The 27,787-nt window shown below is 36.4% G+C and overlaps 1 protein-coding gene across 3 annotated transcripts in view; it reads left to right on the forward strand.

The window, feature by feature from the left end:
• LOC150100462 (integrin alpha-PS2-like) overlaps window positions 1–27,787 on the forward strand; it is a 511,813-nt gene that overhangs the window by 310,918 nt on the left and 173,108 nt on the right. For all 3 annotated transcript variants that reach the window (XR_016549302.1, XM_090403279.1, XM_090403280.1), the window contains exon 20: window positions 17,149–17,296. Coding sequence is in view for 2 of the 3 variants with exons in the window: in XM_090403279.1 (XP_090259405.1) it covers window positions 17,149–17,296 (148 nt within the window). In the remaining variant the exon portion in view is untranslated. The remainder of the gene's footprint in view (window positions 1–17,148; window positions 17,297–27,787) is intronic.

Here is a 27,787-nt window from a genome sequence, read left to right on the forward strand (position 1 = left end):
TCCGATGTGATGTCTTCAACTTGTGCAATGTGGCCCCTGAATTTCAGATTCTTGTCCACTATCATTCCTAGATCTTTTATCTCCTCTACTTCTGTTAAAGTTTCCCCACCAAGTGTATACTTTGCATCCCATCGTTGCTTTCCAAATCTCAAAACCTTACACTTGGCAACATTCAATTGATAGTTTCACTTACCTGCCCATTCATGCAATCTATTCAACTCCTCTTGTAAGGCATTAACATCTGCTTGACTGTGCATTGCTCTCCCCAGTTTTGCATCATCTGCAAACATGTGGATATCACTAGTTAAAGTCAACCCACTATCATTAACATACAAATTGAACAACAATGGCCCCAAATCTGATACCTGTGGCACACTGATGGTGACCTTTCTCTTTCGGGATACTGCATCCCCATATACAACTTTCTGATACCTATCTAACAGCCGGTCACTAATCCAACACAGAAGTCCGTTATCCAATCCCATCTGTTTCAATTTTAAGAGCTTGTCATGTGGCAGTCTATCAAAATCCTTTGCAAAATCCAAGTACACCACTGTATACGAATCTACTCTGTCCAAGGTATTTGTCACCTTGTTATAGTACATAAGTAAGTTAGTGAAACATGATCTCCCCTTAACAAACCCATGCTGATTACCACAGAGAATGCTGCTGTTATCAACCTATTTCTGTATCCTACTTCTCACCAATCTCTCCAGAACCTTCACCACAACTCCAGATACACAGACTGGCCTATAATTTGAAGCTATAGCCTTATCACCACCTTTATGCAGTGGAACAATTTTACCCTCCTTCCACTCCCTTGGAATCTGTGTCATTGTAATTGTAAGACTCTTATTGAAACAGGCATGCCAATCCTACTGTCAATTCCCTGGAACATTTCCTTAAGATATGTGGTGATATGTCATCAAATCCTTTTGCCTTATTGACATCAAGTTTATTTATTTCCTCAAATACCTCCTGTTCACTTACAATTAAGCTATTCCCCCCCCTCCTATGTCCTCTACACTTAAGTTCCTCATGATTTTACCCTGATCAAGATGAAACACCCTTATAAATTGATCACTGAATACCTCAACATCTTCTGCGGCAGTTACCATTCTACCACTTTCATCCCTTAACTTCTTAACATGATCTTTCTTCCTTCTACTTGCGACATATCAAAAAAAAACTCTAGGGTTTTTCTTTGCCTGATTTGGCAATTTCTGGTCATACTCTACTTTTGTTTTCTTTACTAACTGAGTCACTCTCCTGGCTTGTTCTTTATATTCTTCATGTGACTGATTATTACCATTATTCATCTTGTACTTCCAAGTATTTTCTTTTTTCAGATTTCATGCTTAAGCTCCACGTTCATCCATTTTACACCTACCTAATTCAGCCTTTTGGCCTTCAGAATACATTCATACATTGATGCTGTTATATGTTTCTTTGTGAGTTCCCATGCAGCATTTATTTCCTTACCACTCAACTCCTCGTTCCGTGTTATAGCTCCAAGCTGTCTCCTAAGCTTGTCATAATCACCAGCCTTATAATTCCACATATATATACATATATACACTTTTATTTTTATAAAAAGATTGAATGATTAGAACTGAGAGAAATGAAAACAAAGCCTTAGTAGTACTTGTATCAGCCTTCGTGCACATTAAAAAAGAAGAAATAACCAATAAAACGTAGAGGAAATAACTGTAAACAAATATGGAAAGTTAGTGCATATATATTTCAATGTTGAAATGTTGAAGTCTGGACATTCAATATACTGTTCCCTCGTTGGCTTCATTATTATAGCCACAACACAGGTGATTACTTCATGATCACTTTCACCAACTGGAAGAAAATGTGAAACCCCCTCTAACAATTACATCCTCTGATGAAATCTAGAACTCTTGATCCTCACTTGCTCTTCTTTACGTGCTGCTTGAGATAGTTTATCTCTCAAGGACTCAAGAAATTCATTTTCCTTATTCCCAAATGCTATCTCTTTATTCCAATCTATACCACATCATTAAAATCACCCATAATAATTACCCTTCCCTTGTTCACTAATCCAAGTTGTTTATACATTTCTTCATCACCACCTTCCACATTCCCAGGCCTATAGCAATATCCAACTAAATATGTCTTCCTCTCAACCTCCACAAATAGAAAGTATTTGCAAAAGATGCAAGCTGAAATACATGCTTTGTGGTGAGTTGCAACTTTTTTGCTATCATCTGGTAATTCACACAATGTATGATCTATGGAATAGCTTTTTGAAATTCTTTGATAGCAGTAAATATTGCAATTTAGTGTTGATGTAGCTTGTTCAGTTTATTCACTGCATCTGCATGGATTGTTTTCTATGCAAAAAATGAAACGAGAAATGTGGAAGATGAAGAATGGAAGGATATGGAAATATTGAATGAAAAAGAGTGGGTCTATGTGGAGATTTCATTATTCATTGTGTGAGGAATGAGAAAAAATGAGAATGAGAAATGAGGAATTGCTTTCCAAGAAGGAGGATTAACATGATGATTAAGAAGAGTAAGCAAACAAAAAAGTTGAGGATGGTTGAGGATAGGAACAAATAATTTAGTTCACAAAAGAAGAAGAATGTGAGAATGGATATCATGAAGTTATTAATGATGGTGTGGTGTGATAGTCAGTGGTGAGCTATAAGGGGCTCACGCAAGCCCTTTGTTAAATTTTTCTCAAATTTGCGAGTCCCTTGTTCTTCTTGTTTAATAATCTTGTAGAACTAGAAAATATTACAGTGGAATATATGCATGCTACAATAATTGCTACTTTAAATTCATATGGATTTTCTGATAACTATATAAAAAATCATTTCATTGCATTTTGTTCTGATGGAAACTAGTTTTATGTTAGGAAACAAATCAGATGTTGCAATCAAACGTCTACAAAAATTTCCCAACATTGTGATTTAGCATTAGACGATTGGATAAAAAAACATTAAGGAAATAAATCATTTTGAATTATTTATGGATAAATTATATGCTTTTTATCATCAATCATCAAAAAATCAACGAGAATTAATTATGATTGCAAAAGACCTTGGTATCGAAATTTTAAAGATCGGCCATGTGTTTGGACCATGATGGGCAGTTTGCAGTTTACGAATGGCTCTTGTGGAGAAATTACCCAGCTTTATGCAAGCATTTTGCATCAAACAATAAATATAAGGGCTTTTTGAACCGACTTCTCAATTTGGAAATTTTAAAAGATCTGTAGGATATCAATCATTAATGATTGATATCCTACAGGAATTATCATATCTGTCAGAAGCTCTACAAAGTCTCAATATAAGTATTATAAGGACTAAGTTAGGCTTTTTTTTTCTTTTCTTTTTTTTTTTGCTCGACGATGCGAGCCCTTTGTTAAAATTTCCATAGCTCGCTCACCACTGGATACAGTGGTAAAGATTATGGATAATATGTTTGCAGAGCTATGTGAGGAGTAATGAGTGCAATTTATGAACTTGTGTGATAAATTTGAGCACAAGTAGAGATGTACAAGAGTGAGGAACTGCATTTGAATGATTTTTTGTGAATTAATGAGAGAGCATTGCTGGAGAGAATAGTAATGACAGAACTGAACATGAAATCTGGAAAAGAAAGAAATGATGTTAATAAGTAGGAGATTATGAAGAAGTGTTTCTGAATAGAGAGATGAGTAGTTTGAGAAAGAAGGGAATGAGAGAGCAACATGTTCCATGAAAATTCATCGAAAAGGGAATACATCAAGCGACAATTCACCGAAAATTTTAAATTTTCAATAATGTTATGATAAAAGTGATCCATTTAGAAGAAAAACTGAATCATGCAGACAGCTTCTTGTACTGGCAACTTCTACTAATTCTGCTAAGTCAGAGAGTTATTGTAACACATAATTTGGACATGTTATTTCTTTGTTGCCCTGAATACAGCTGAACTGAAAATGGTTCGACAATTTCTTGTAAAAGTTTCAAATAGTGAATCTGAGTAAAATTCATCCCATAATAATTGCTGTATTGAAGTCACATATTACTACTAGCAACATTAATAATAATGGAGCCTGCATAGTTCAGTCAGTATAACTGAGCCATTTAGTTAGAAAGACCTGGGTAGTTGGAATCCCTTTTACAACTTGCATAATTTTTATCAGTCCTGTTCAGCTGAAGGTAAGGTAGCAGGCATAATACAGAGATGGCTGGGCTTTGTCTCCCAGAAACAAGTAAATCAGTCCCATGAACAGACATGAAAGAGTTATTGGACAAGAAAGACTACAAGAAACCATATTGTTCTATAATTTTTTCCTATTAAAGTAGCATTGCTATCTCCCTTGGCATGGTTCGGCTTTTGTTCTAAATGGATCAGTTTTTTTAATAACATTTTCGAAAATTTTAAATTTTCGGTGAATTGTGTTTATGATGAATCTCATGAACAGACATGAAACAGTTATTGGACAAGAAAGACTACAAGAAACCATATTGTACTATTATATTTTTCCTATTAAAGTAGCATTGCTATCTCCCTTGGCATGGTTCGGCTTTTGTTCTAAATGGATCAATTTTTAATAACATTTTCGAAAATTTTAAATTTTCGGTGAATTGTGTTTTTGATGAATTGCGTTTTCAACGATTTGTCATTCGATGAATTGTTCATTCGATGAGCTCTCCGAATACCAGAACCACAATGCAAGCTGGACAGAGAGAGAGAGATGGAGGCAATGAGGGTGAACCTCACACCTACACAACACTACTATTTCTGGGTGGTTTCCAGAAACAGTAGTGGATGTGTAATGTTTGCCAACAAAAGAATTGGATGGCCTGCATTGCAATGCTAAGAGAGTAGTTAAATTTGGGGTTAGGATCTGGATGGTGATAAAGAGGAATGAACACTATCAGGTATGGAGAAGTCACAGCTGAGGGGTTTCATGAGTAGAACTGGATATGGACTCAAAAATGAATACTTGTGTTTATGTCTGCGTATTAGAAACAAGGAGAATGAAATTGTTGCATTGATAGAGTTTGTTGTTCCAAAATTATTGGAATAAGTGAAATATTGTTCGATGAGGATGATATCCTCACAAGAATAGAGATTGAAGGGTATGATGATTTGCATGTGGAGAGGAAGACCAAAAAATAAAGGGGAGGGAGAATGCTGCTGATAATAGCAGAGGCATTATTATTATTATTACCCCCAAGACCTCATGGAGTCAAAGACTCATCTGGGAGGTCCTTTTATCACACACACAGCTCATCATACCATGTCTTAAACACTCAAACTCCTTGCAGACACCACACTCTCAGGCAAGACATTCCAATCATTTACAATTCTGCACAAAAAAACCTGCCTCTCACTCCACTACTCACAACCTCTTTATACAGTTTCCAGGGATGACCTCTGGTTCTCCCCTGATCTCCCACTATTTTCTTTAGAACTACTCCCATATTGGTCCTATAACAACCCCTTACCAACTTGTAGGTCTCTATCATATCTCCCGCTTCCTCCTGTTCACCAGACTCTGCAAATTGCATCTTCTCAATCTTTCCTCATACTCAACATTCCAGAGGTCAGAAACTACCATAGTCTTTGGACCCTTTCCAACATCTCTTCATCCTTCTGAAAACCAGGTGACCAAATCTGGGCACAATAGTCCATGTGTGTGGCCTAATCAAAGCCTTATGCAACAGAACAAGAATCTCCCTACTTCTACATGTCAGTGTCCTCCGCATCACTCCCAGAAGCCTTCGTGTTGTCTTCATAATTTTGGCTATGTGTCCCCTAAATTTTAGATCTTTATCCACTATCACCACCAGATCTCTTATTTCCTCCACCTCCAACAATATATCCTCATCAAGCATAAATTCTGCATCCCATCTTTGTTTTCTAAATTTTAAAACCTTACATTTTGCAACATTGAACTCACATTCCCATTTCTGTGCCCAATCACTCAATTTATTCAAGTCTTCTTGTTAGGCCACAACATCTTCACTACTCTTCATGGTTCATCCCAACTTTGCATCTTCTGTAAACAACTGAATATCTCCATCCAAATCTTTACAAGTTAAACAGTAATGGCCCTAAAACAGACCCCTGAGGCACTCCACTAGTGACTTTCCCTTTCATTGATATTGCTCCCCCATACACAACTTGTGGATGCCTATCAGGTAGCCAGTCTCCAATCCAATGCACTAATCTTATATCCAACCCCATCTGCTCTAGTTTGACTGTTAACTTATCATGAGGTACTCTACCAAAAGCCTTTGCGAAATCCAAGTATATTACTGTGTATCCTTCTCCTATGTCCAAGGAAGCAGTCGCTTTATTATAATAAGTAAGTAGATTACTAAAACATGATCTCCCTTTAGCAAATCCATGCTGTCCATCAAAGATAACACCATTGTAGTCAACCCAACTATGGATCCTAGTTCTCAGAAGCTTCTCCAACAACTTAATCACAACAGCTGACACACAGATATAGGCCCTATAGTTTGATGCTTGAGTTCAATCACCTCCTTTATGAAGTGGCACAATCTTGCCCTCCTTCCACTCCTTAGGAACTTGACCGAGTGCAAGACTTGTATTAAAAAAATATGTCAAGGCAGATGTCAACTCCCTGGCACATTCCTTCAGTATACGTGGTGATATATTATCAAGTCCCACTGCCTTATTAACATCTAGTTTACTCAACTCCCCATACACCTCTTGCTCACTTACAGTCAGTCTCTCTTCCCCATCATCAACTGCTCTCAATCTCTCCATGAAGTCACATTCACAAGAATTGAAAAACCTTTATGAACTGCTCATTAAGTATCTCCACCACACTTTTCTCATCTACATATCACCAACCAAGTCACCCTTCTTGCCTGGTCTCTTTGTAGACCATGGAATTGGTTATTTCCACTGCTGCCTCCATAATGCCCTTTTTCTTTACATAGCATGCTCAATCTCTTCATTCATCCATTTCACACCTACCTTATTTAACCTTCTCACCCTTGGAATACATTTAGACCTTGCATCTACTGGATAGTTCTTGAAAACCTCCCAAGTTGCATTGATCTCTCTTCCAGATAACTCCTCATTCCATGCTACACCTGCAAGCTGTCTCCTGAGCTCTTCATAATCACCCCTTGTAGTTCCACATATACCCTCTTCTCACAGAGGTCCTTACACTGCTGGCAACCACCCAGGTAATCACCTCATGGTCACTCTCACCAATTGGTGGATGATTTGACACTTCATTTATGATTATATCCTCTGATGAGATGACCAAATCCAAGACCCTCAATCCCCGTGTTCCCTCTATTACATACTGTCTGAGGTAGTTATCCCTCAAAAACTCAAGAAACTCATTTTCTTTACTTCTAGTTGCTATCTCATCATTTCAGTCTATATTGTCATAATTAAAACCACCCATAATGATCACCCTTTTCTTATTTGCTTGGCTAATTTGATTGTACATTTCATTATCACTACCGTCCACATTACCTGGTCTATAACAACATTCCACCAAGTATTTGATTCCATTTACCTCTGTCTCACACCATACTGCCTCAAAAGCACCTGGCACTATTTCCCTCTTGCATCTCTATTTTGTATGGACATAACTCTTTCTCTATCATCAATAGCACTCTCCCTCCCTTTTTACTCCTTCAATCCTCACGAAACACATTATACCCTTCCATCTCTATTCTTGTCAGGAATAGAGATCTTCCAACATTCTCTTCCAACCATGTCTCACTTATTCCGACAATCTTTGGGTGAACAGACGCAATAACGCAACCATTTCATCTGCCTTGTTTCTTATACTTCTAGCATTTGTATACAAACATAACAGCTCATTTCTGGATCTACAGCTAGTTCCACTGATACCACTCACGCGATGTGATCTCTTCATGCTCGACTGGAGCCATTTCCCCTTCTCCTTCATTTTAGAACCCTTTTCAATTCCAACTGTTTCCCCTTGATCTGAGATCATCCCATTCCTTTCCTTTCTATACATGCTCTCACCCCCTCTTGGAGCATCCACCTTTCTCATGCTGTGTACCCCTAAGCCTCCCTGTTTCTCTGCTCCTCTTGCACACCCATTCTCTCATTTTCTGTACTCATTCCACTCATTTCCCCATTCATAACCACCTCTTCCACATCACTTCCCACTTGCTCTGATTCATTCTCTCTACTCACTTTTCTGCCTTCCAGCAGCAGTCTCTCCAAGCGACTCACACCATAACCACTCAAATGCAGTCTATTGCTCACATACAGCTCACTTCATTCCTCAAACTCATTCCACACATTAACAAACTGTACTCCTATCTCATCACGCATTTCAGCCAGCATATCATTCATAATCCTTGCTCTCCGTCTCATTTCACCACAAGTCATACCTAGGCAACACACTGACTACCCTTCCTGTCGCACTATTCTCTTTTATCTTTCTAAGCAGCCTCCTGATATCCCATCTGAAAAGAATGATCATTATGGGTGATTTTAATTATAGATAAAGTTAGCAGATTGGAATGTAGAGATGGCATTCAGGATACAGAAATAAATTTCTAAAGTATTTTAGAGGACACTACCTTACACGATATGTAACAGATAGGACTTGAAGATCAAGAGTTTTGCATGTGATTACTTCATCAGAGGATGATTTTGTATATAGAATGCAAGGGAGAAATTAATATCAAATAACTTCATCATCACCCACATGGTGATCATTTGGGTGGTGGTAGCCAGCCTTCTGTTATGAAAAAATGTACATAGCCAGTAATTATGGAAAGCCCAGAAGACAGTTTGGAGATGTAGCATGGAAAAGAGTTGGTTAGAAAGAAAATCAGTGTTGCTTAGATTCCAGTCAAGAACTATTTAACAGTAGCTGTAATAATGTCTGAATATATTTCAGATGTCAGGAGATTAAAAGAAATTAATGAATTAAGAGATTAATCATACATTCTGGAAGAAAGCATAATAGAGACATTAAGATGAATGGTAATAATCAGTTCCATGAATAGTACAAAGGACAACTAGCAGCAATAAAGATGACTGGTTGATAAAGATAAAAGTGCAGTATGAGCAGGAATTAGCAAAACAGGCCAAGAAAAATCTCAGTGAGTTCTTTTGATATATGACCAGTAGAACAAGAAATGATTATCCGTGGATGATTTTATGGATACAAATGCATCATGAAAATTATGGAAACAACTGCTGTGTTAGAGTAAAACTTGAGTTTAATATAAATCAAAATAATCACTCGACATTTTGACCTTCACATTAAGGTTATCATCTGGAGTATACACATATATACAAATAAACAAGCTGCACTATACAATCTACATGGAATGCTAAAGTTACTGACCAACTATTACAACCTGACCTCCAGTGGAAAAAAAAACTGCATCAAAGCAGTTTTTTTTTCCAATTAATTTATTTAATTGGAAAATTAAATAAATTTTTAATTTATTTAATTAAAAATTTATTTAATTAAATAAATAAATAATTAATTTTTCCAATCAATTAATTTTTCCAATTAATTATTTATTAATTTTTTCCTTTTTTACAAAAAGGAAAAAATTGATAAATAATAAATAAAAATAAAAGATTATTTATATGAGTATATGTATAAATTACAACCTACTGGTATGGATAGTGACCAATAAAAGCAAAAAATCCTGTCCTAAAGTCAGGATTTGCTGGAAACTAAGTGGGCTGAATGTGTGCCATCCAAATTCTTGGGATTTTTATGCCACCATTATTGTTAAGATTAGAGTGGGGAATCAAAATTTCACAGGCTTCTTTAAATTTCCGTTCATACCAGGTTTTTGTATGATGTAATGAGCAAGTACTTTCCAATTAATTTGGTGTAGGCGTTAAGAGTGTGATCCAAGATGCTTGCTTCACCAAAATTGTTAAATTTAATGTGTCATTTGTACAGATGTCTTTTTTACGGATAAGGATTGCACATCCAGTTTCTCCAATATAAGGTAAGTTACAGTGCAATAGATGCAATAAACTTCAGGGATATGCCAATGGGGGAAGAGGAGCCGAATATGTTTTTTAATTTTAAAAGCAGTTTAAAAGTGGCATTAAGATTATAATGGTGTAGGATTCTATTAATTTTTTTCTGATAACCCTTTAATGTATGGGATAGCTGTGGTTTTACTGTGATCTATATTATTTTTTGATGAAGTTTTATAAAGAACTTTATTAATAGTTTTTTTTCTATAGCCATTATTTATAAATGTATTGCTAATAAGAGTGTTTGTTTTGGTTTATATTAAACTAAAGTTTTACTCTAACATGGCAGTTGTTTCCCTAATTTTCATGATGTATTCTGATCACGTGATCACCTCATTGCTGTCCCATCTAGTTTTTCACAGACATCTAGGACATCCTTATCTTCAGTTTTCATGTTACCTTTATCATCTTCGATTCATTTTATAGTACTCTTTCCTCCATTTCTAAGCTTCTTCAATAGCCTCCAGAACATTTTGCAACCTTCCTGATATTTATTTTTTATGCTCTACCCCAAAGTCTTCCTATGACTTTTGTTTAGCTACTATTACACACAGCTTAGCTCACTTTTATTTTTTTCTGTATTCTTTTAGGGTATCTGCTGACTTATTTGCAAGGAACTTTTGGTATGTTTTCTTCTTTTCCAGGACTGCTTCTTTAACTTCTTGTATTCACCATAGTATTATTATTTTTTTATTATTTGTGTTTACTAAATTCAACCAAAAAATTAAGCAGCAACCTAAACAAAGCTGAAAAACTGGCCCTCAAATCCCTAAAAAATAACCTTGACATTATTATCACAAAAGCAGATAAAGGGAATACCACTGTTGCTTTAAATCGGACAACCTACATAGAAAAAATGAACCATTTGGTATCGGACCACAACACCTACCAAAGGTAAATTACAACCCCACGCAATGCAACAAAAAGAAAACTACTGAACTACTTAAATCAGTTAACACTTGGCTGGAAGAAATAATTAAAAAATTAATACCGCAGTATGCCTGCACGCCCAGAATTTATGGCCTGCCAAAAGTACACAAAACAGACACACCTTTACGTCCAATTGTGGAAGGAATCGACAGCTCAAATTACCACTCAGCCAAAAAATTAGCGGCCATACTCAAGGAATTGGTTGTTCATTCCCCTTCCTACATAAAAAATACACAACATTTCATAAACAAAATTAAAAACATTACACTCAACGACGAAGATCTATTAGTCAGCTTTGACATAACTTCCCTTTTCACGAATGTCCCAATCAGTGATACTATCTTGCTCTTACAGAACACATTTCCACACGACATCACGGTCCTCTTTGCCCACGTACTCGCTCCAGATGTTTCGTGTGGCAAAACAATTTTTACCTTCAAAAAGAGGGTACAGCCATGGGCTCACCACTTTTCTCCCCAATAGCAAACTTTTATATGGAAGACTTTGAGCAACGAGCTCTAGAGTCGGCTTGCCTAAAACCCAAAATTTGGCTCAGATACGTCGACGATATTTTTGCCATTTGGCCCCACGGCCGCGAAGCACTAAATACATTCTTAGCCACCTGAACAAACAACACAAACACATCCAATTCACCATTGAAATAGAAAAAATAACTCTCTTCCGTTCCTAGACACACTTATCACACGTCTTCCTTCAGGCTGTCTCTCCTTCTCAGTTTACTGCAAACCTACACACACAGGCCAGTACATACACAAAATTTCTTATCCCCACCCAACAAGGGGTCATAAGCATCCTTAAACACAGAGCTCAAACTGTTTGTTCAAATGGACAAGCTCTTAACCAGGAATATGAGACCATCAAACATACCTTTATAAAAAATGGATACAGTATAAAAACTATTCACAAGATCTGCCTCAAACATACCACTAATAACAAAAAAGATTTCAAGAATGCTATTGCTATACCATATGTTAGATAGAGGCATTTCTGAGAAAATAGACAGAACACTACACAAATACATCATCAAAACCACCTTTAAACCCCTGACAAAATTAAGACAATTACTCAGTTCTTCCAAGGATTCTGTGCCACACCTAGCCCACCCAGGGGTTTACAAAATACAATGCACATGGAACATACCATACATAGGGGAAACAGGGTGAACCATCCCAATCAGGAAGGATGAACACAAACGACACATAAAATACTTCCATTTTGGAAAAAACCGGCCTTTCTGACCATGCACTCCAAACATACCACAGAATTGATTGAAAGGTACTAAGTCCCTACACTGCACCAAAACCTGGTTCGAGTGGAAATTCAAGGAAGCATGCGAAATGCTCAAACATGATCCGAATCTGAATAAAAATGATGGTCTAACCATTCCAAGAATGTGGAGGACCTATCTGCAACCTTAATAGCAACCACAAAGAAAAATCTCAATACAAGAAGACTTGGTGAAGTGTTTTTTTTTTTTTCCTGAACATTCAATAGCAACCTTACTGTACAAATCCAGAAGATAATCGTAATATACCAATATGAACTGTATAATTCCAGAAGAATCCTAGTACGTGAGGACTTTAGCAGAGTTTATGTAGTTTTTTTTTTTTTTTTTTTAATCACTAGAGGGCAGGCTAAGAAAAAAGATTAGTTAACAACGTAGATATAATTTACCTGTATAGAGTGCAACCGCATGTAGCTTGGTTCTTATACACATGTATTCTTCTGATGATGACCTCAATACAGGAGTCGAAACGTAAAGTAATTATTTTATTATTAATTAGTAAAATAATCTTTTCAACACGTGTGTTTTGTGTCCCTAAATTCATAAATACGAATGCTGATCACAGTGTAACCTTAAAAGAAAGAGTGTACATGATAGCACTACGTAAAAAATTTACAGCATTACAAACTTCTTGCCTACAATTTTCCTCCAAATTAGTCTGTTACCTGTCAAGACTCCAACATTATCAGATCTTATATTTCTGTCTTCTAAGGCACTTTTTACCATATCAATCCACCAATATCTTGGTCTTCCTCTGGGTCTTTTTCCTGCCAACCTGACAGAGAACACTTGTTTTGCTATTCTTTCCTCTCCCATTCTGTTTAACTGACCATACCACCTGAGATTAGCTTTGCTAACACATTGCTGGATGCTGACAATGTCAAGTTCTTTCCTAATATCCTCATTTTTAATATGATATTGCCATTGATGCCATCTGTTCATGCCCCTAATCTCTCTCTCAGGACTCTCATATCTGCAGTCTCTAGTCTATGGTCAAGTGTTTTACTTCTGACCCAGCTCTCAGATCCATGAGTTAAAATTGGTTTGAATAGTGTCTTGTATACAGCTAATTTAGTGTTTTGATTAATTTCTCTCTTATTCCTTATGAATTTATCCAATTGACTTCCTAGTCAATTGGATAAATTCATAAGGATAAATACCAGCTTTGGTGATTCTGTTGTCTATTTCCATATTTAATTTACCATCTTCACTAAAAATCGTGCCTAAGTAACTGAAATGTTTGATTTGTTCTATAGATTCTCCATTCACGGTGCAGTTGATATTTTCAATGTTTCTGCCTAGTTTCATTGTCTTTGTCTTGTTATTGCTGACCTTCATACCAAATCTATTACAACAGTTATTCAATTTAGTCAGGGAATCTTGCAGACTTGTACAGGATTTATTTAGAAGTATAACATCATCTGCAAAAAGTAAAGAGCTGAGATTAACAGCTCCAATTTTGATATCAGGTTTAATACCACTTTCCTTCATAATGTGATCCATATAGATAATGAATAACAGAAGGGATGATGTACATCCTGTCTGACACCAGATTTAACATAAAACCATCTTTCTGTTCTTTCTTCAATTCTAACTGCTGACTTACAGCTCAAAGACAAAGTATTGCTTGATATAATGCCCCATTGACAGCATGTAACTGAACCTTTTTGAATAGCTTCTCTCTTGGCACCTTGTTATATGCCTTTTTCAGATCTACAAAACTTAAATACAGATCTTTGTTATATTCCCATGATTTCTCAGCTATTTGTCGTAAAGTGAATATCAGATTCTGACAGCCTCTCTTTGGCCTGAATTCAGCCTGTCCCTCACCAAGCCTCTCTTCCACAATCCTTGTCAACTGTTTCTCAAGTATACCAGCATAAATCTTACCAGAAACACACTCAGTAGAGAAATACCTCTGCAATTCTCACACTCACCCCCATCTCCCTTGTTATATATGGGTACTATGAGAGTTCTATTCCAATCATCTGGAATTTGTCCCTCTGTCCAGGCCCTCTGAACTATGCAGTACAGCCACTTCAAGACCCTCATACCCCCATACTTGAGCATCCTTGGTTGAATACCATCCACTTTACTTACTATTATAACAACAGAATTAACTCATGCAAAATATTCTTTATTAGTAGAATTTTTGTACTGATGATGCCTGAGTATCACAGGCATCATCAGTACAAGTACAAAGGCTAATTAAACAATAACTTATATATTCACAAAGCACCACCTAAGTAGCTAAGGTTAAATTTCCTAAATTTGTTTCAACAACAACAAAAATTAAATAAATAAATAACATTTATATATATATATACAATTACAAAAGTTAGGAAAGATTTGCTGATTTATAGAGTAATATCTCCCACAAGGGGAAAAGATGTAGACCATTGGATCTGTGTAGGTTAGGGGAGCGAAGTAACATTTCTTTGTATAGCCGTTCCACTAGGAACCAACTTTTGTGAATGACTTTTGTCTGTTCCACTGAACTCTATGTCTAGTGTTGATGGTGTGCTCTGTAAGTCCAGACCGTACAGTTTACATCGACAATAACATAGTCAATGAGGACTTTTCCTATACCTTGCTCTTCTCTCCATGTGAGCCTGTGCACATTTTTATGTTGGAACATTGTGTTAGTAATAACCAGTCCATGTCCTGAGAAAAAATTCAACAAGTGTTTGCCATTATTATTAGCTTTACTCTTTTCTCCAAATTTTCCAAAAATACTTTTGTATGTCTGACAATCATTTCCTACTGTGCTATTAAGATCCCCAACAAGGACCAAGTTTTCCTTTTTAATTGTGTCAGTTGCTTTCTCCAAAGCCTCAAAAAATTCCTCCACCGCTACCCTAGTGGGACTTGTAGGACGAATAAGTCTTACTATCCTGCTCCCCATTCTGACACCTGCCACATCACTCTACTTGAGATTGCCTGCCATTCAAGAAGATTAGCCTCGCATCTAGTGTTGAATGCCACAGCTACTCCATCTTTTCCTTGATTGTCATTGCCTGAATGTAACACTTTGTATTTATTGCTCAGAAAGCTCTCACCAGTTTTTGTCTTCTTTGCTTCAGTCACCCCTATCTCTTTTTATGAAGGAATAAAGTTGCAAACTTCGATGTCTTGTAATGTCTCAAAGATGTCATCTAGATGATTTCACACAGGGAAGAATTATTATAGTGTTGCATCCAGGTTCTGGGCAGCATTTCAAACCAATGGGACGTGTTGCACACATTTGCTAACAGGTCACCCTCGCTCTATCATGGAGCATGAAGAGAGATTTTTGATTATAACAACAAAACGTAATCGCTGCACCACAGCAGGTCAGCTTGCAAGCCAGTTCCTGAACAGAGGTATCTTGACAAACTGTGGCAAGATGCTTGCAACAAGTAGACCTATATGCCTGTAATCTGCATCCTTGTATCCACAGCTCATCGTACAGCACACATTCAGTGGTGTTGTATCCATAAAAATTGGACAAGACACAAATGGGATAATGTACTCTTTATAGATGAGTAGTTTTAGTCTTTTCACCGATTCTAGATGACACTTGATCTGCAGTGAAAGAGGTACTGCTTACCATCGTGAGAATGTTCTTGAGACGGATAGTTCAAACTGTGGCAAGATGCTTGCAACAAGTAGACCTATATGCCTGTAATCTGCATCCTTGTATCCACAGCTCATCGTACAGCACACATTCAGTGGTGTTGTATCCATAAAAATTGGACAAGACACAAATGGGATAATGTACTCTTTATAGATGAGTAGTTTTAGTCTTTTCACCGATTCTAGATGACACTTGATCTGCAGTGAAAGAGGTACTGCTTACCATCGTGAGAATGTTCTTGAGACGGATAGTTATGGCAGTGCTGGGAAGGCATTATGCTTAATGGATGCACCGAGCTTTAAGTGCTGGAAAAAGGGACTATGACTGGTGAGCGATATTGCAACAAGTTCTTCAATGTCATGTTTGATTGTTCCATAGTGCTGTAGGTGAAGAATTCATTTTTATCAATGACAATGCCTCACTACATCATACATGAGCAGCAAAGATACTTCTGGAAACTGAGGTTATTAATCGAATTGAATGGCTAGCATGTTCCCCATATCTCAACCCTAGAGAACACGTTTGGGACACACTAGGGAGATGCATTGCTGCTTGAAATTTTGCTCTAGAAAACAAACAAGGCTTTACTCTTGCTCTGAAGGATGAGTGAGCCAGTTTGCTTCAACAACTCCTGAGTGGTTAGCGTATCCGCTCTCCAGCCAAAAGGCTGCGGGTTTGAATCTCACCGTGGGCATGGATGTTTGTGTTGTCTGTGGAAATACTAGTGGTGGTGGTTGGCGGTAGATGGCGTTGGTGTAGTTGTGGTCAGTTGTGGATTGAGTGGTTGAGACAGAGTTGTAGAGCAGGTACCCTCTTTCGATGAGTCTTTAGACTCCCTGGAGGTGTCAAATAATAATAATAATAATAATAATAATAATTACTTAGTGCTAAGCATGGTGAAGTTGTGAGTGCTGCATCACAGTTTGGGAAGGACATATTCCATACTGGAATGTTTCTCTTCATAGTTTTTCATAAGCACTGTACATTAATTCCTTAAATACATCCTTAAAATGCTTAACTTTTGTCAAAAATGTATTGTAGTTTAATTTTTGTGTAATATAATTTTTTAGTATGCTGGCAATAAATTTATGTTCACATTTGGCTGGTCATGAAAATGTTTTCATATATAAGTAAAAATGTAGTTCATCCTGAGCTTTTGGACATCAATGTATATTATAATAAATTATATTATATTATAATAAAAATTATAATTTTATTCTGCTGTAAAATAAATTGTGATATATGTACTTTAACTAACAGTTTATACTGCATTTTTTTAGCAATATGGACTCTTTCATAATAGGCAGCATCAAGAAATTGAAATTTGATATATTTATTACAAATTCCAAGGAAGATGCCTTTGAAACCATGCTGTTTGTCACTTTGCCATTAGATGTGAACTATATTAATATAGACAAAAGCAATTTGGTAAGATTTTTATTGTTATTTTAGTATTAAAATCAATATAACATTAATTGCATATCTTAGATTGAACTAATAATTATATATTCTTAACATAAACTGAGAAATTAGCTTTAGTTTTATGACTGACGCTTAGATACTTGTTATATAACATTTTTGTTCTGCTTTTTCTGTCTTTCCAATCCTATGATTATTCCATTATCTCAAACAAAATGTGATATACTTCTCTTCTTCTTAATCTCATCTCATCCATCACAATATGTCTCCAAATGGTTCTATTTCTAGTCTTCTAGAACATAGTAATGAGAAGTTGGGGAATTTACCTGTTTCTTTTATGGATCTGAGCTAACATTTCCTTGGTCTTCCAGGTGGACACTGTTTTCCTATTTTTCCATTTAGCACAATGTTTGGAAGTCTGTGAGAGGCATTCTCTGGACATGGCCAAACCATTGGAGCTGGAGATTCTGCTTTACTGTTCTGTGGTTTTATGTCCACTTGTGTTTTCTTTATATTTCTTACCCCTCGAATGCACTTATTTTGAGTAGTACCTTCTTTGACTCACTTCCATATGTTGCTGTAGGGATGATCATGGCTTTGAATAGTTTGATTTTAAGATGTTTCAAGAGTTTGCCATTGTTCCATATTATGTTTAATTTATTCATGTTTGACCATCCAATGTTTATTCTGTGTTTTGCTGTTTCACTGCTGTCCAAATTGTGTGTAATGGTGCTTCCTCATTAGACAAAGGATTTTACTTGTTCTAGGGTTTGGTTCTCCAGGAATATTGAGATGTTTTCAACTTCTCTTCTAATTTCATTATTTTGATCTTACTGCTGCTGATCCTCATTCCAAAGTTTTTAAATTCTTCGTTTAAAAGATGGGTTGTTTTTTCTAATTGTAGCTTGAATACTGCCACTATATCATCTATGTATTTAATGTGGTTGATGTTTCTTCCATTTATATTTATTCCTGGTTCACTGGAGATTTGTGATATACTATTAAAAAAAATAAAAAAGATCATCTCCTGGAACTGTGATGTCTGTGCAAGTGTATGTTCAGATATTTGTGTGCCTGTTGTGTGGAGAGAAGATCGGAAATTTTAGAAAAGAAGTAATAAAATTGATCAGATCATTTGAAGAATTTGAACCCCTTAGTATCTAATTTCCAGGAAGTTATATATAATCAGACTGTTTTGTCATGCAAAACAATCTGATTATATATAGTTTTAAAATGTGACTGACATTTTTTATGCAAATTAAAAAAACTTCCCAAAATATTTCAAACTATAACTTTTAGACATCATGTAATGACCAAGGTTTACTATTTTTAGACACCTCCCCTAAAATGCTCTTCCTAAGTCTAATCAGTTCCATGTTGCAATTTATATTTTACTCCTCAAAATTTCATTTATGGAAAATGAAATATTGGAAGCACTAAACTTTTTATTCCATTCCTATATGAGAATAGAGTTCTAATCCATCCAAGGTAATATACTAAACACAGTGAATGTGCTTATTGTTTAAGCATATTATTTTATGATGAGAATCTTTTCAGTAAAAGAAAATTATACAGATAAAAGAGATATTTATCTGATTTTTCACAAATGTTAATCATTGGCAGAACTGGTATTGTCATCCCTTTTTGTCATTGTTTTTTCATCATCATCATCATCAAATTCCTGCCATGTACCCTCAAGGGGTGTACAGGATATGATAGTACTACATGAAAAAAATTACATTATTATTAATTTCCTATCTACAATTTTCCTCCAAATCAGTCTGTTACTTGTCAACACTCCAACATTAGATCTTATATTTCTATCGTCTAAAGCACTTTGTACCGTATCAATCCACCTATATTTAGGTCTTCCTCTGGGTCGTTTTGCTGCCAACCTGGCAGAGAACACTTGTTTTGTCATTGTTTTTTACAGGATTAAAAACCTGTCTCATCCAAGTAACCTGCTTTGTAGAAAAAACTTCATCAGTGCTATGATAAGGTAGTTATCGTATCTTCATAATTAATTTGCTGTGTTCTGCTCTTCAGCCAGTATGTTGTCTTGCAGGATGAAATCCCAAATTTCCAGGCTGAAATATTGAGTTAGGTTCCAAAAGTTTCTGGCCTGACATACGAAATTTGTGCCCATTGTCTATGGGGAGGTTAGTGGACCAGTTTCAACTCTCTACCTATCATTCAGTTGGAAGCACTAATTTCACTAGCACATGGCACACTAAGTGACTGTAATGTTGAAAAATGAGTGCTGAGCTGTGATAAAGTTTTTCACCAAAGAAGGGCTATCTCCAAGTGCTATCAAACAGTGATTAGATGGTGTTTATGGGGAAGTTTCTCCTATGAAGGAATGGGCTAAACAGTTTCACATAGGAAGAGAGCGAGAGAGCATCAAAGATGATCCTCGTGATGATTGGCCTGTGGAAGTGATGAATGAGGCCAATGTCTCTCTTGTTGAGGAGCTGCTGCTCAATGACAGATGGCTGAAGCTCAAAGAAATCTCAGCAAGTTTGAGACTCTATAACAACTGTCTTTTGCATCACTCATAAGAAGCTTCACGTGATGAGGGTCAGTGCAAGGTGGATGCCTTGATTTCTTTCTACAATTCAGAAGGAGCATCGTGTGACCTGTTCCTGCAAGTTTTTAGAGCTTTTCGCCAAGGGAATCAGAGAGAAGTGCTGCAATCCATTGTCATCACCAGAGATGAAACCATGGTCCTTTATTATGATCCTCTTACCAAAAGGGAATCCATGGAGTGGTGCAAACCAGGCAAGGCACTGCTAAGAAAAGCCAAGGTCACTCAGTCCACCAAGAAGATCATGGCAACAAATTTTGGGTTGCTGAGGAATTCTCTTGATTTACTTCAAGGAAAGGAATACCACTATGAATGCAGAATATTATGCTTCACTCTTCCACAAAGTGCATGACATTATAAAGGAGAAGAGACAAGGAATGCTGAGTCATTGTGTTCACCTGCTTCATGACAATGCTCCAGTCCATACTGCTATTATTGCAAAGGCTGCAGTGAAGAACTGTGGCTTCTAGGAGATTGAACACCCATCCTACAGCCCAGATCTAGCACTCAGTGGCTACTACTACCTCTACTTGAAACTGAAGAATGACTTTTGAGGAAGAAAATTTGCATTTGCAGATGACAATGAGGTGAAAGATGCAGTTTTAGGCCATTTTGCAGACAGAAGTACAGACTATTTTGTCAAGGGCATAGAAATATTAATTCAAAGATGTGAAAAGTATGTTGAAGTAAAGTGAGATTATGTTGAAAAGTGATACAGTTGTTTTCTTTCTATCACCTCTTTAGTCAGGCCAGAAACTTGTGGAACCACTCTCATACCCTATTACCTGCATTCACATATTGAGAAGTCTATTCTGCCTTCTGCAAATATTTTTGATCTTACCAAATCCAGTTTTTTTTTAAATCTAACTCTAACCAATCTCTCCAGTACCTTTTACCACATTAGAAACACAAGACTTGTAATTTCCTACAATTAGTTTTGAGTGTTGCCCTCTTCCTTCAGCAGAGGCTGTGTTCCTTTCTTTCAAAATTCTCATCAAAGAAGTACAGTGGAACTGTCAGCTCATTTACATATTCCCTTAATATGATACCATATCTTTTTCAGTCTCATAACTTCATTAACATCAGTTACAAAATTGAAACACGTCATATTTATCAACTTCCTGACTTCCTTTTACATTTGCTGTCATGTTCAGTGCTGTTTGCTTCTGTCTAACATGAAATACACAGGAAAAGTACTCACTGACTTTTTACCACATTTTCAACTGATATCAACAGCATACTACCTCCAATAAGTTAGTTTTTCGACTCAGCCTTTATTTAACTAGCTATATTTTTGTTGCCATTGTTGTCCAAATAGCTAGTGTCTCTACTTTTTAACCTCCATACTATGAAAATGCACCTGTCATGGATATTTGTGAATGTCTTTAGGTGGCAGATGACTTTCATTTCTGCCTGTCACAAGGATAATCCAGGGTAACTGCTCTCTCTCTAGAGCATATCCCAATGATCTCCCTTCCATGATACTGTTGTGCTATAGATTTACCTTGACATGGAGAAAATTCACATTAAAATTATTTTTAAATAAATAATTTCATCAGATTTCTGATATGCACTCTCCACAGGTGTAGAGGATATTAAGGATTACTACATGATCAGTTTGCATTATTATTATTTATGTATGTTCCTCCAAGGAGTCTGACTCATTGAGGGAATCCATTTTAGTCACTCATATTAAAATACCTATCATATCTCCTTGAATACATTCACTGAAGATGCACTTACAAATCTAATTGCCAGCAATTCCATACACTCAGTACTTGCCATAAAAAGAATCTGGACTGCACATGCTTCCTAGCTACACCCCTAGCCAATCTATACCATAAGTTCTCCCTATATCTGTATGTTCCTAAAACATTAAAAGTATATTTTCTTGATACCTTCCTCCCCTCCAGACCTTCTCAGTTGCCTCTCCATCTCCTCTTAACTTAGGTGAATGTATCTGTTTATTAAAAACTTTGTAAAGTGGGAGATTTAGTTCCTCTTTCTTACAAGATAGTGGTCTCTTCACCACTGGGGGTTACCTGATATGGTGACATAACCACCATAGCAATGTGGCTCCTAAACTTTAACTTGCTGTCCACTACAACTCAAAAAGTGTCTATCTTCATTGACTACTTACAGTGTCATCATCATCCTTTCAGGGATTTAGGCCCAGTGGCCTGTTCTGGTCTCATTCCATCTTCTCCTTGGTTTTCCCTGACTTCTATATTCTCCAACTGGGTGGTAGTCTTGAACTGTCCATTCGTTAGATATGTTCAATCCATGTCTTTCAGCATCCATATACTACCTACTTACAGCGTATTCCCATTAATGTGATCCTCTGCCTACAGTGCTCTTCATACATAATGCATATTCTTATATTTAACGATATTAAAGATTTGTCCATAGAATCAGTCTGTTCAAGTTAACTTGTCAAAATGTCAATAGGTTTCTTCTTTCTCAACCTTCATCTACACCTCACACATGGCACTGATGTTCTATAGGTTCTTGTACCTCCTTATGTGTGGAAGAAATATAAAATCAAAGGGGGAAAAATGTAGAGATTCTCAATCAGATATGTCCCTTATCACTTGCCTCAACTTAGCATCATCAGCAAATAAATTGATTATCATTCAATTATTCATTCCCAATATCATTAATCATCATCATCAAATTCCTGACAGGTACCCTCAAGAGGTGTACAGAATATGATAGTACTACATGAAAAATTTACATCATTACTAACTTCCTATCTACAATTTTCCTCCAAATCAGTCTGTTATATCTATTTCCATATTTAATTTACCATCTTCACTAAAAATCGTGCCTAAGTAGCTGAAATGTTTTACTTGTTCCACAGGTTCTCCGTTCACAATGCAGTTGACATTTTCAACAATTTTACCTATTTTTATTGTTTTTGTCTTTTTATTGCTGACCTTCATACCATATCTATTACAACAGTTATTCAATTTAGTCAAAGAATCTTGCAAACTTGTAGTGGATTTATTTAGAAGTATAACATTGTCTGCATAAAGCAAAGAGCTGACATTAACATCTCCAATTTTGATATCATGTTTAATACCACTTTCCTTCATAATGTGATCTATATAGATAATGAATAACAGAGGGGATAATGTACATCCTTGTCTCACACCAGATTTAACATTAAACCATCTTCCTGAACTTCCTTCAATTCTAACTGCTGACTTACAACTCAAATAAAGACTAAGTATTGCTTGATATAATGCCCCATTGACACCATATAACTGTAGAGCATTGAATAGCTTCTCTCTTGGCACCTTGTCATATGCCTTTTCCAAATCAACAAAACTTAAATGCATATCTTTGTTATATTCCCATGCTTTCTCAACTATTTGTCGCAAAGTGAGGATCTGATCTTGACAGCCTCTATTTGGCCTGAATCCAGCTTGTTCTTCACCAAGCTTTTCTTCCACAATTCTTCTCAACCGTTTCTCACTATACAACATCTATACTTGCATAGATCTTGCCAGGAACACTCAGTAGGAAATACCTCTGCAATTCTCACTTTCAGTTTTATTTCCCCTTTTTATATGGGTACTATGAGAGCTCTACTCCAATCATCGAGAATTTGCACCTCTGTTCAAGCCTTTTGAACTATGCAGTGCAGCCACTGTAAAATTTTATATCACCACGCTTCAGCATTTCTGGTAGAATATCATCTACTCCTGCTGCCTTTCCACATTACAAGCCTTTGATAGCTTTTTCTACTTCAAGTATGGATATGTATTCCTGACTGTGTGCCTGTTGAGTGTTTTTTACCACTGTGCTATCACTGCTTATTTCATTTAGCAATTTTTCGAAGTAGTTACTCCACACTTGAAGAATATCTTTCTCTCTCATTTTCATATCACCTTTATCATCTCTAACTCTTTTTACAGCACTATTTCCTCCATTTCTAAGCTTCTTCAACAACCTCCAGAATATTTTGCCACCTTCTTGATATTTATTTTCTATGTTCTTACCGAAGTCCTCCCATGACTTTTGTTTAGCTAGTTTTACAGTGTTTAGCTTTCTTACATTTGTCTCTTTATTCTGTAAGAGCACAAGCTGACTTATTTGCCAGGAACTTTTCATATACTTTCTTCTTTTCCTTCACTGCCTCTTTAACTTCCTATGTCCACCATGGAGTTCTGATTTTTCTATCCTTGCAGACAACCTCACCATATGCCTCTCTGGCAGAATCAATCAATGTTTTCTTCAGAGTTTGCCACTGAATCTCCAAGGTTTGATTCCTGTTCTCAAACTCTTTCATTTTTTCTTCAATAATCTTTGTGTATTTTAGTCTACAGTTCACATCTGAGAGCTGCTCAACTTTTATTCGCTTTAAAACTTTTTTACATGTCATTCTTTTCAATATGAAATTCAATTTTATCCTGTTAAAGACTAAATAGTGATCACTTCCAATTTCAAATCCTCTATACACTCTGGTGTCCTGCAGCAGGGAGAAAACATCACTATCAACAATAACATAGTCAATGAGACTTTTCTTATTCCTTGCCACTTCTCTCCATGTGAATTTGTGCACATTTTTATGTTGGAACATGGTGTTAGTAATAACCAGTCCATGTCCTGAGCAGAAATCCAACAGATATTTGCCATTATTATTAGCTTTTCTCTTTTCTCCAAATTTTCCCAAAATATTTTTGTATGTCTCACAATCATTTCCTACTCTGCTATTTAGATCCCCAACAAGGACCAACTTTTCCTTTTTCATTGTGTTAGTTGCTTTTTCTAAAGCGTCAAAAAATTCATCCACTTCTACCTTAGTAGAACCTTCTGTGGGACCATAGGCACAAATAAGTCCAATTCCCCATTCTGATATTTGCCCACATCACTCTACTTGAGATTGCCTGCCATTCAAGAAGATTAGCCTCGTATTTTGTGTTGAATACTATGACTAACGACTTGATTGTTATTGCCTGAATATAACATTTTGTATTTATTGCTCAGAAAGATCTCGCCAGTTTTTTTTGTTTTAGTCACCCCTATTATGTCGATCTGGTACTTATCTAATTCCCCAGCTAGCTCCATTTCTTTGCCATTCAGGCTTCTTATGTTGATAGTACCGATCTTTAACTCTGGTGATGTTGAGTTGGGGTGTGCTTTGAGATTTGTTCCAGTAGCTGACTTTTCACTGTTCGCTCTGGTTCCCTGGCGAAAACAATGGGGATCTTGTGTAACCAGACGATGCCCCAGCCGGAATGAAATTTTTCATGTTGTACCATCATTTTGTATATTGGTTTAAGCCAACAAGAATGCAATTTGGTTGGCTAAATCCCAAATTGCCAGCCCATCCTCATTCGTTCAGTATCCAGATAGATACCCAAAAGGGTGCACCACGAGAAGGTGAGGATTGGACATTAGGTCAGAATTCCTGGTCGTTTCTCCGCATTCCTTTAAAGGTTATGTGGAGGTCTCTTCTCAGTTATACAGCTTTAATCCTTAAGCACCCCAATATCATTATCAATATCATTAATATATAACTTAAATAATAATGACCCAAGTATAGAAACTTGTGGTACACTACTAGTTACTTTCCTTTTCATAACTTAGCACCTCCATACATTAGTCATTTACTCGCCTATTTATGTCACAAGTTTATATTGCATTCCCATGCCTTTGAGCTTGTATAACAATTTTCATGTCGAATTCATTCAAGCGTCTTAATAAGATCCAAAAGTATTGTGGTCTGTCTATTCTCCTTATCTACTGCTGTCACTTTTTTATAGAACCTAGCAGATTACCAAAGAAAGATCTACATTTAAGTTACCTGCCTACCTGTAGAACATCCTGGTACTGTCTGCTTACTTCTGGTGTAATTCCTAATCAGGCTCTATAAAACCTTGATGAATATTAGAGATATGATTGGTCTAAAATTTGCCACATCAATCCTATCTCTATCCTTGTATACTGGATTTACTTTGCTCTTTCCACTGATTAGGAATTGTGTTGGGATGCATTGTTGAACAACGAGATCAGGGGCATTTCTAATTCTCTTGTACATTCCTTCCATACTTCCAATATCCTATTGAAATTTCCCATTTGATATTCAAATACAGTGATTGTATTTGAATAAGTTCTTGTAACTTCTTTAATATCTCTGGTTCATTCTACTTCTGCCATTCCATTTGCTTTTCCTTCTAATATAGAGAGTTAATGGGTATGCTCATAATGTCTACCTTATTGAGGTGTTCACGTAGTATATCTAGTGAATAAGTCACTTTCCTTCCATCTGCATTCACTATGGATATATTTTGAAAGTCATTCTTCCTTTTATTATTACATAGTGATATACAGTTCTCTTGGACTTCATTTAGCATGCACAGATAATGAGTTTTTTTCAAAATCCAGTTTGGCCTTACTCACTGTGGCAGTCACTCTCATAGCCTGCTCCTTATACAAATCCTGAGCGTTGTCATCATTCTTTTTGTGGTATCAGATCTAAAACGTTCCTCCACAATGTGTTCTATATATCCATTAAATTGAGCTTACAACTTCGCATAAGCCTACAGTTGAGAACACATGGACAAATAGAGATAGATATAAATTAAACAGCAATGGTCCCTTTGTGAAATCCAGGAGTATCATCACATACTGTTAAATTAACATTTACCAAGAAATTATATTCTTGTTTTATTTAATCTTGGTTGAAACATAAGCAAATAAAGTTTGAGCATAAAGTATCCTCGCAACTAGGCTACTTGCTGTTAAGTTTGCTCTTGGATAAATGATAAAACAAGAATATAACTTCTTGGCAAGTTTTATGTAATTTGCAACAAAGTGAAAAAACTTTCTACACCCATTACCTTTATCCAACTCAGCTTTCACTGTATTATAAAATGTAAGATACTGAAGCATGACTGACCCTTAACAAAACATGTCCCCCTCCCCATATAGTATCCCACTCCTGGATTTTTCCCTTAACAGATTTCTTCACTACTCTGAACACCACTCCTGAGATCTTCATCACTCAGGAATTTGCTACTTCAGTCTTGGACCCTCCTTTATGGTAAGGAATTATTTTCTCCTCTTTGGAATCAAAGAGGAGAAAATAGTTCCTTGGAATCAACCCAGAGCTTAGACTTAAATTGAACAATGTGGTCAAAGGCACTACCGATTCCTTAGCACCTTCTTGCAGTGCTTGAGCTTCTACATATCATCTAATCTAATTATGGCATACACACATATATGTATGTGCAAAAATGTATGCTTAGTCTTGTGCAAAGTGCTAGACAATTTCCAGATGCCATCCATAAATGCCTTTTTTTTGGAATGCTGTTCAGCTCCCTTGCATCTGCATTCTGAATCTCACATAGTGTTTGGAAGGCTTTTAATGAAAATTTTTAATTTTTGGTAAAAGAAAATAATCAGTTGGACCATGGTCAGGTGAGGAGGGTGGGTGGTGAAGGGCAGCAACTTTCCTGCTTGGCAAAAATTGTAGCTTCACAACTGCAGCATTGTGTAAAGGTGCACGGTTGTGAAGCAGGAACCAATCGTTGGATTGGTACAATGTCAGTCTCACTCAATTCATTCTTTGTAACAGGTGATGAAAAGCATCTTGTTGATTATTCTCTATGTTTTGCCATAGATTAAAAAATTTCTTTAGCATCTACTCTTTAAAATTCTCATATCCACCCTCTCATATCCACCTATTAACTAAGCTTTGTACTCTACAAACCTTCACTGTATACTCCCAGGGAGCACTCCTTTAAGGCCCTGATACGCCCACATCAGTATTACTGTGCTCAAGTCTGGTCCCCCTTGGTTTCTTAGGGATGTGGAAGCCGTGGAGAGGATTCAGAGTCAAGTGACCAAGGCTTTAAAGAGGAATTACAACTTCCTTATCTCTACTTGTTAATGTGTTCTTCACTAGC

Source organism: Typopeltis vanoorti, chromosome 13 (assembly GCF_054136105.1).
Source record: "Typopeltis vanoorti isolate ZY-2024b chromosome 13, IOZ_Tvanoo_1.0, whole genome shotgun sequence".
Classification (NCBI taxonomy): Eukaryota; Metazoa; Arthropoda; class Arachnida; order Uropygi; family Thelyphonidae; genus Typopeltis; species Typopeltis vanoorti.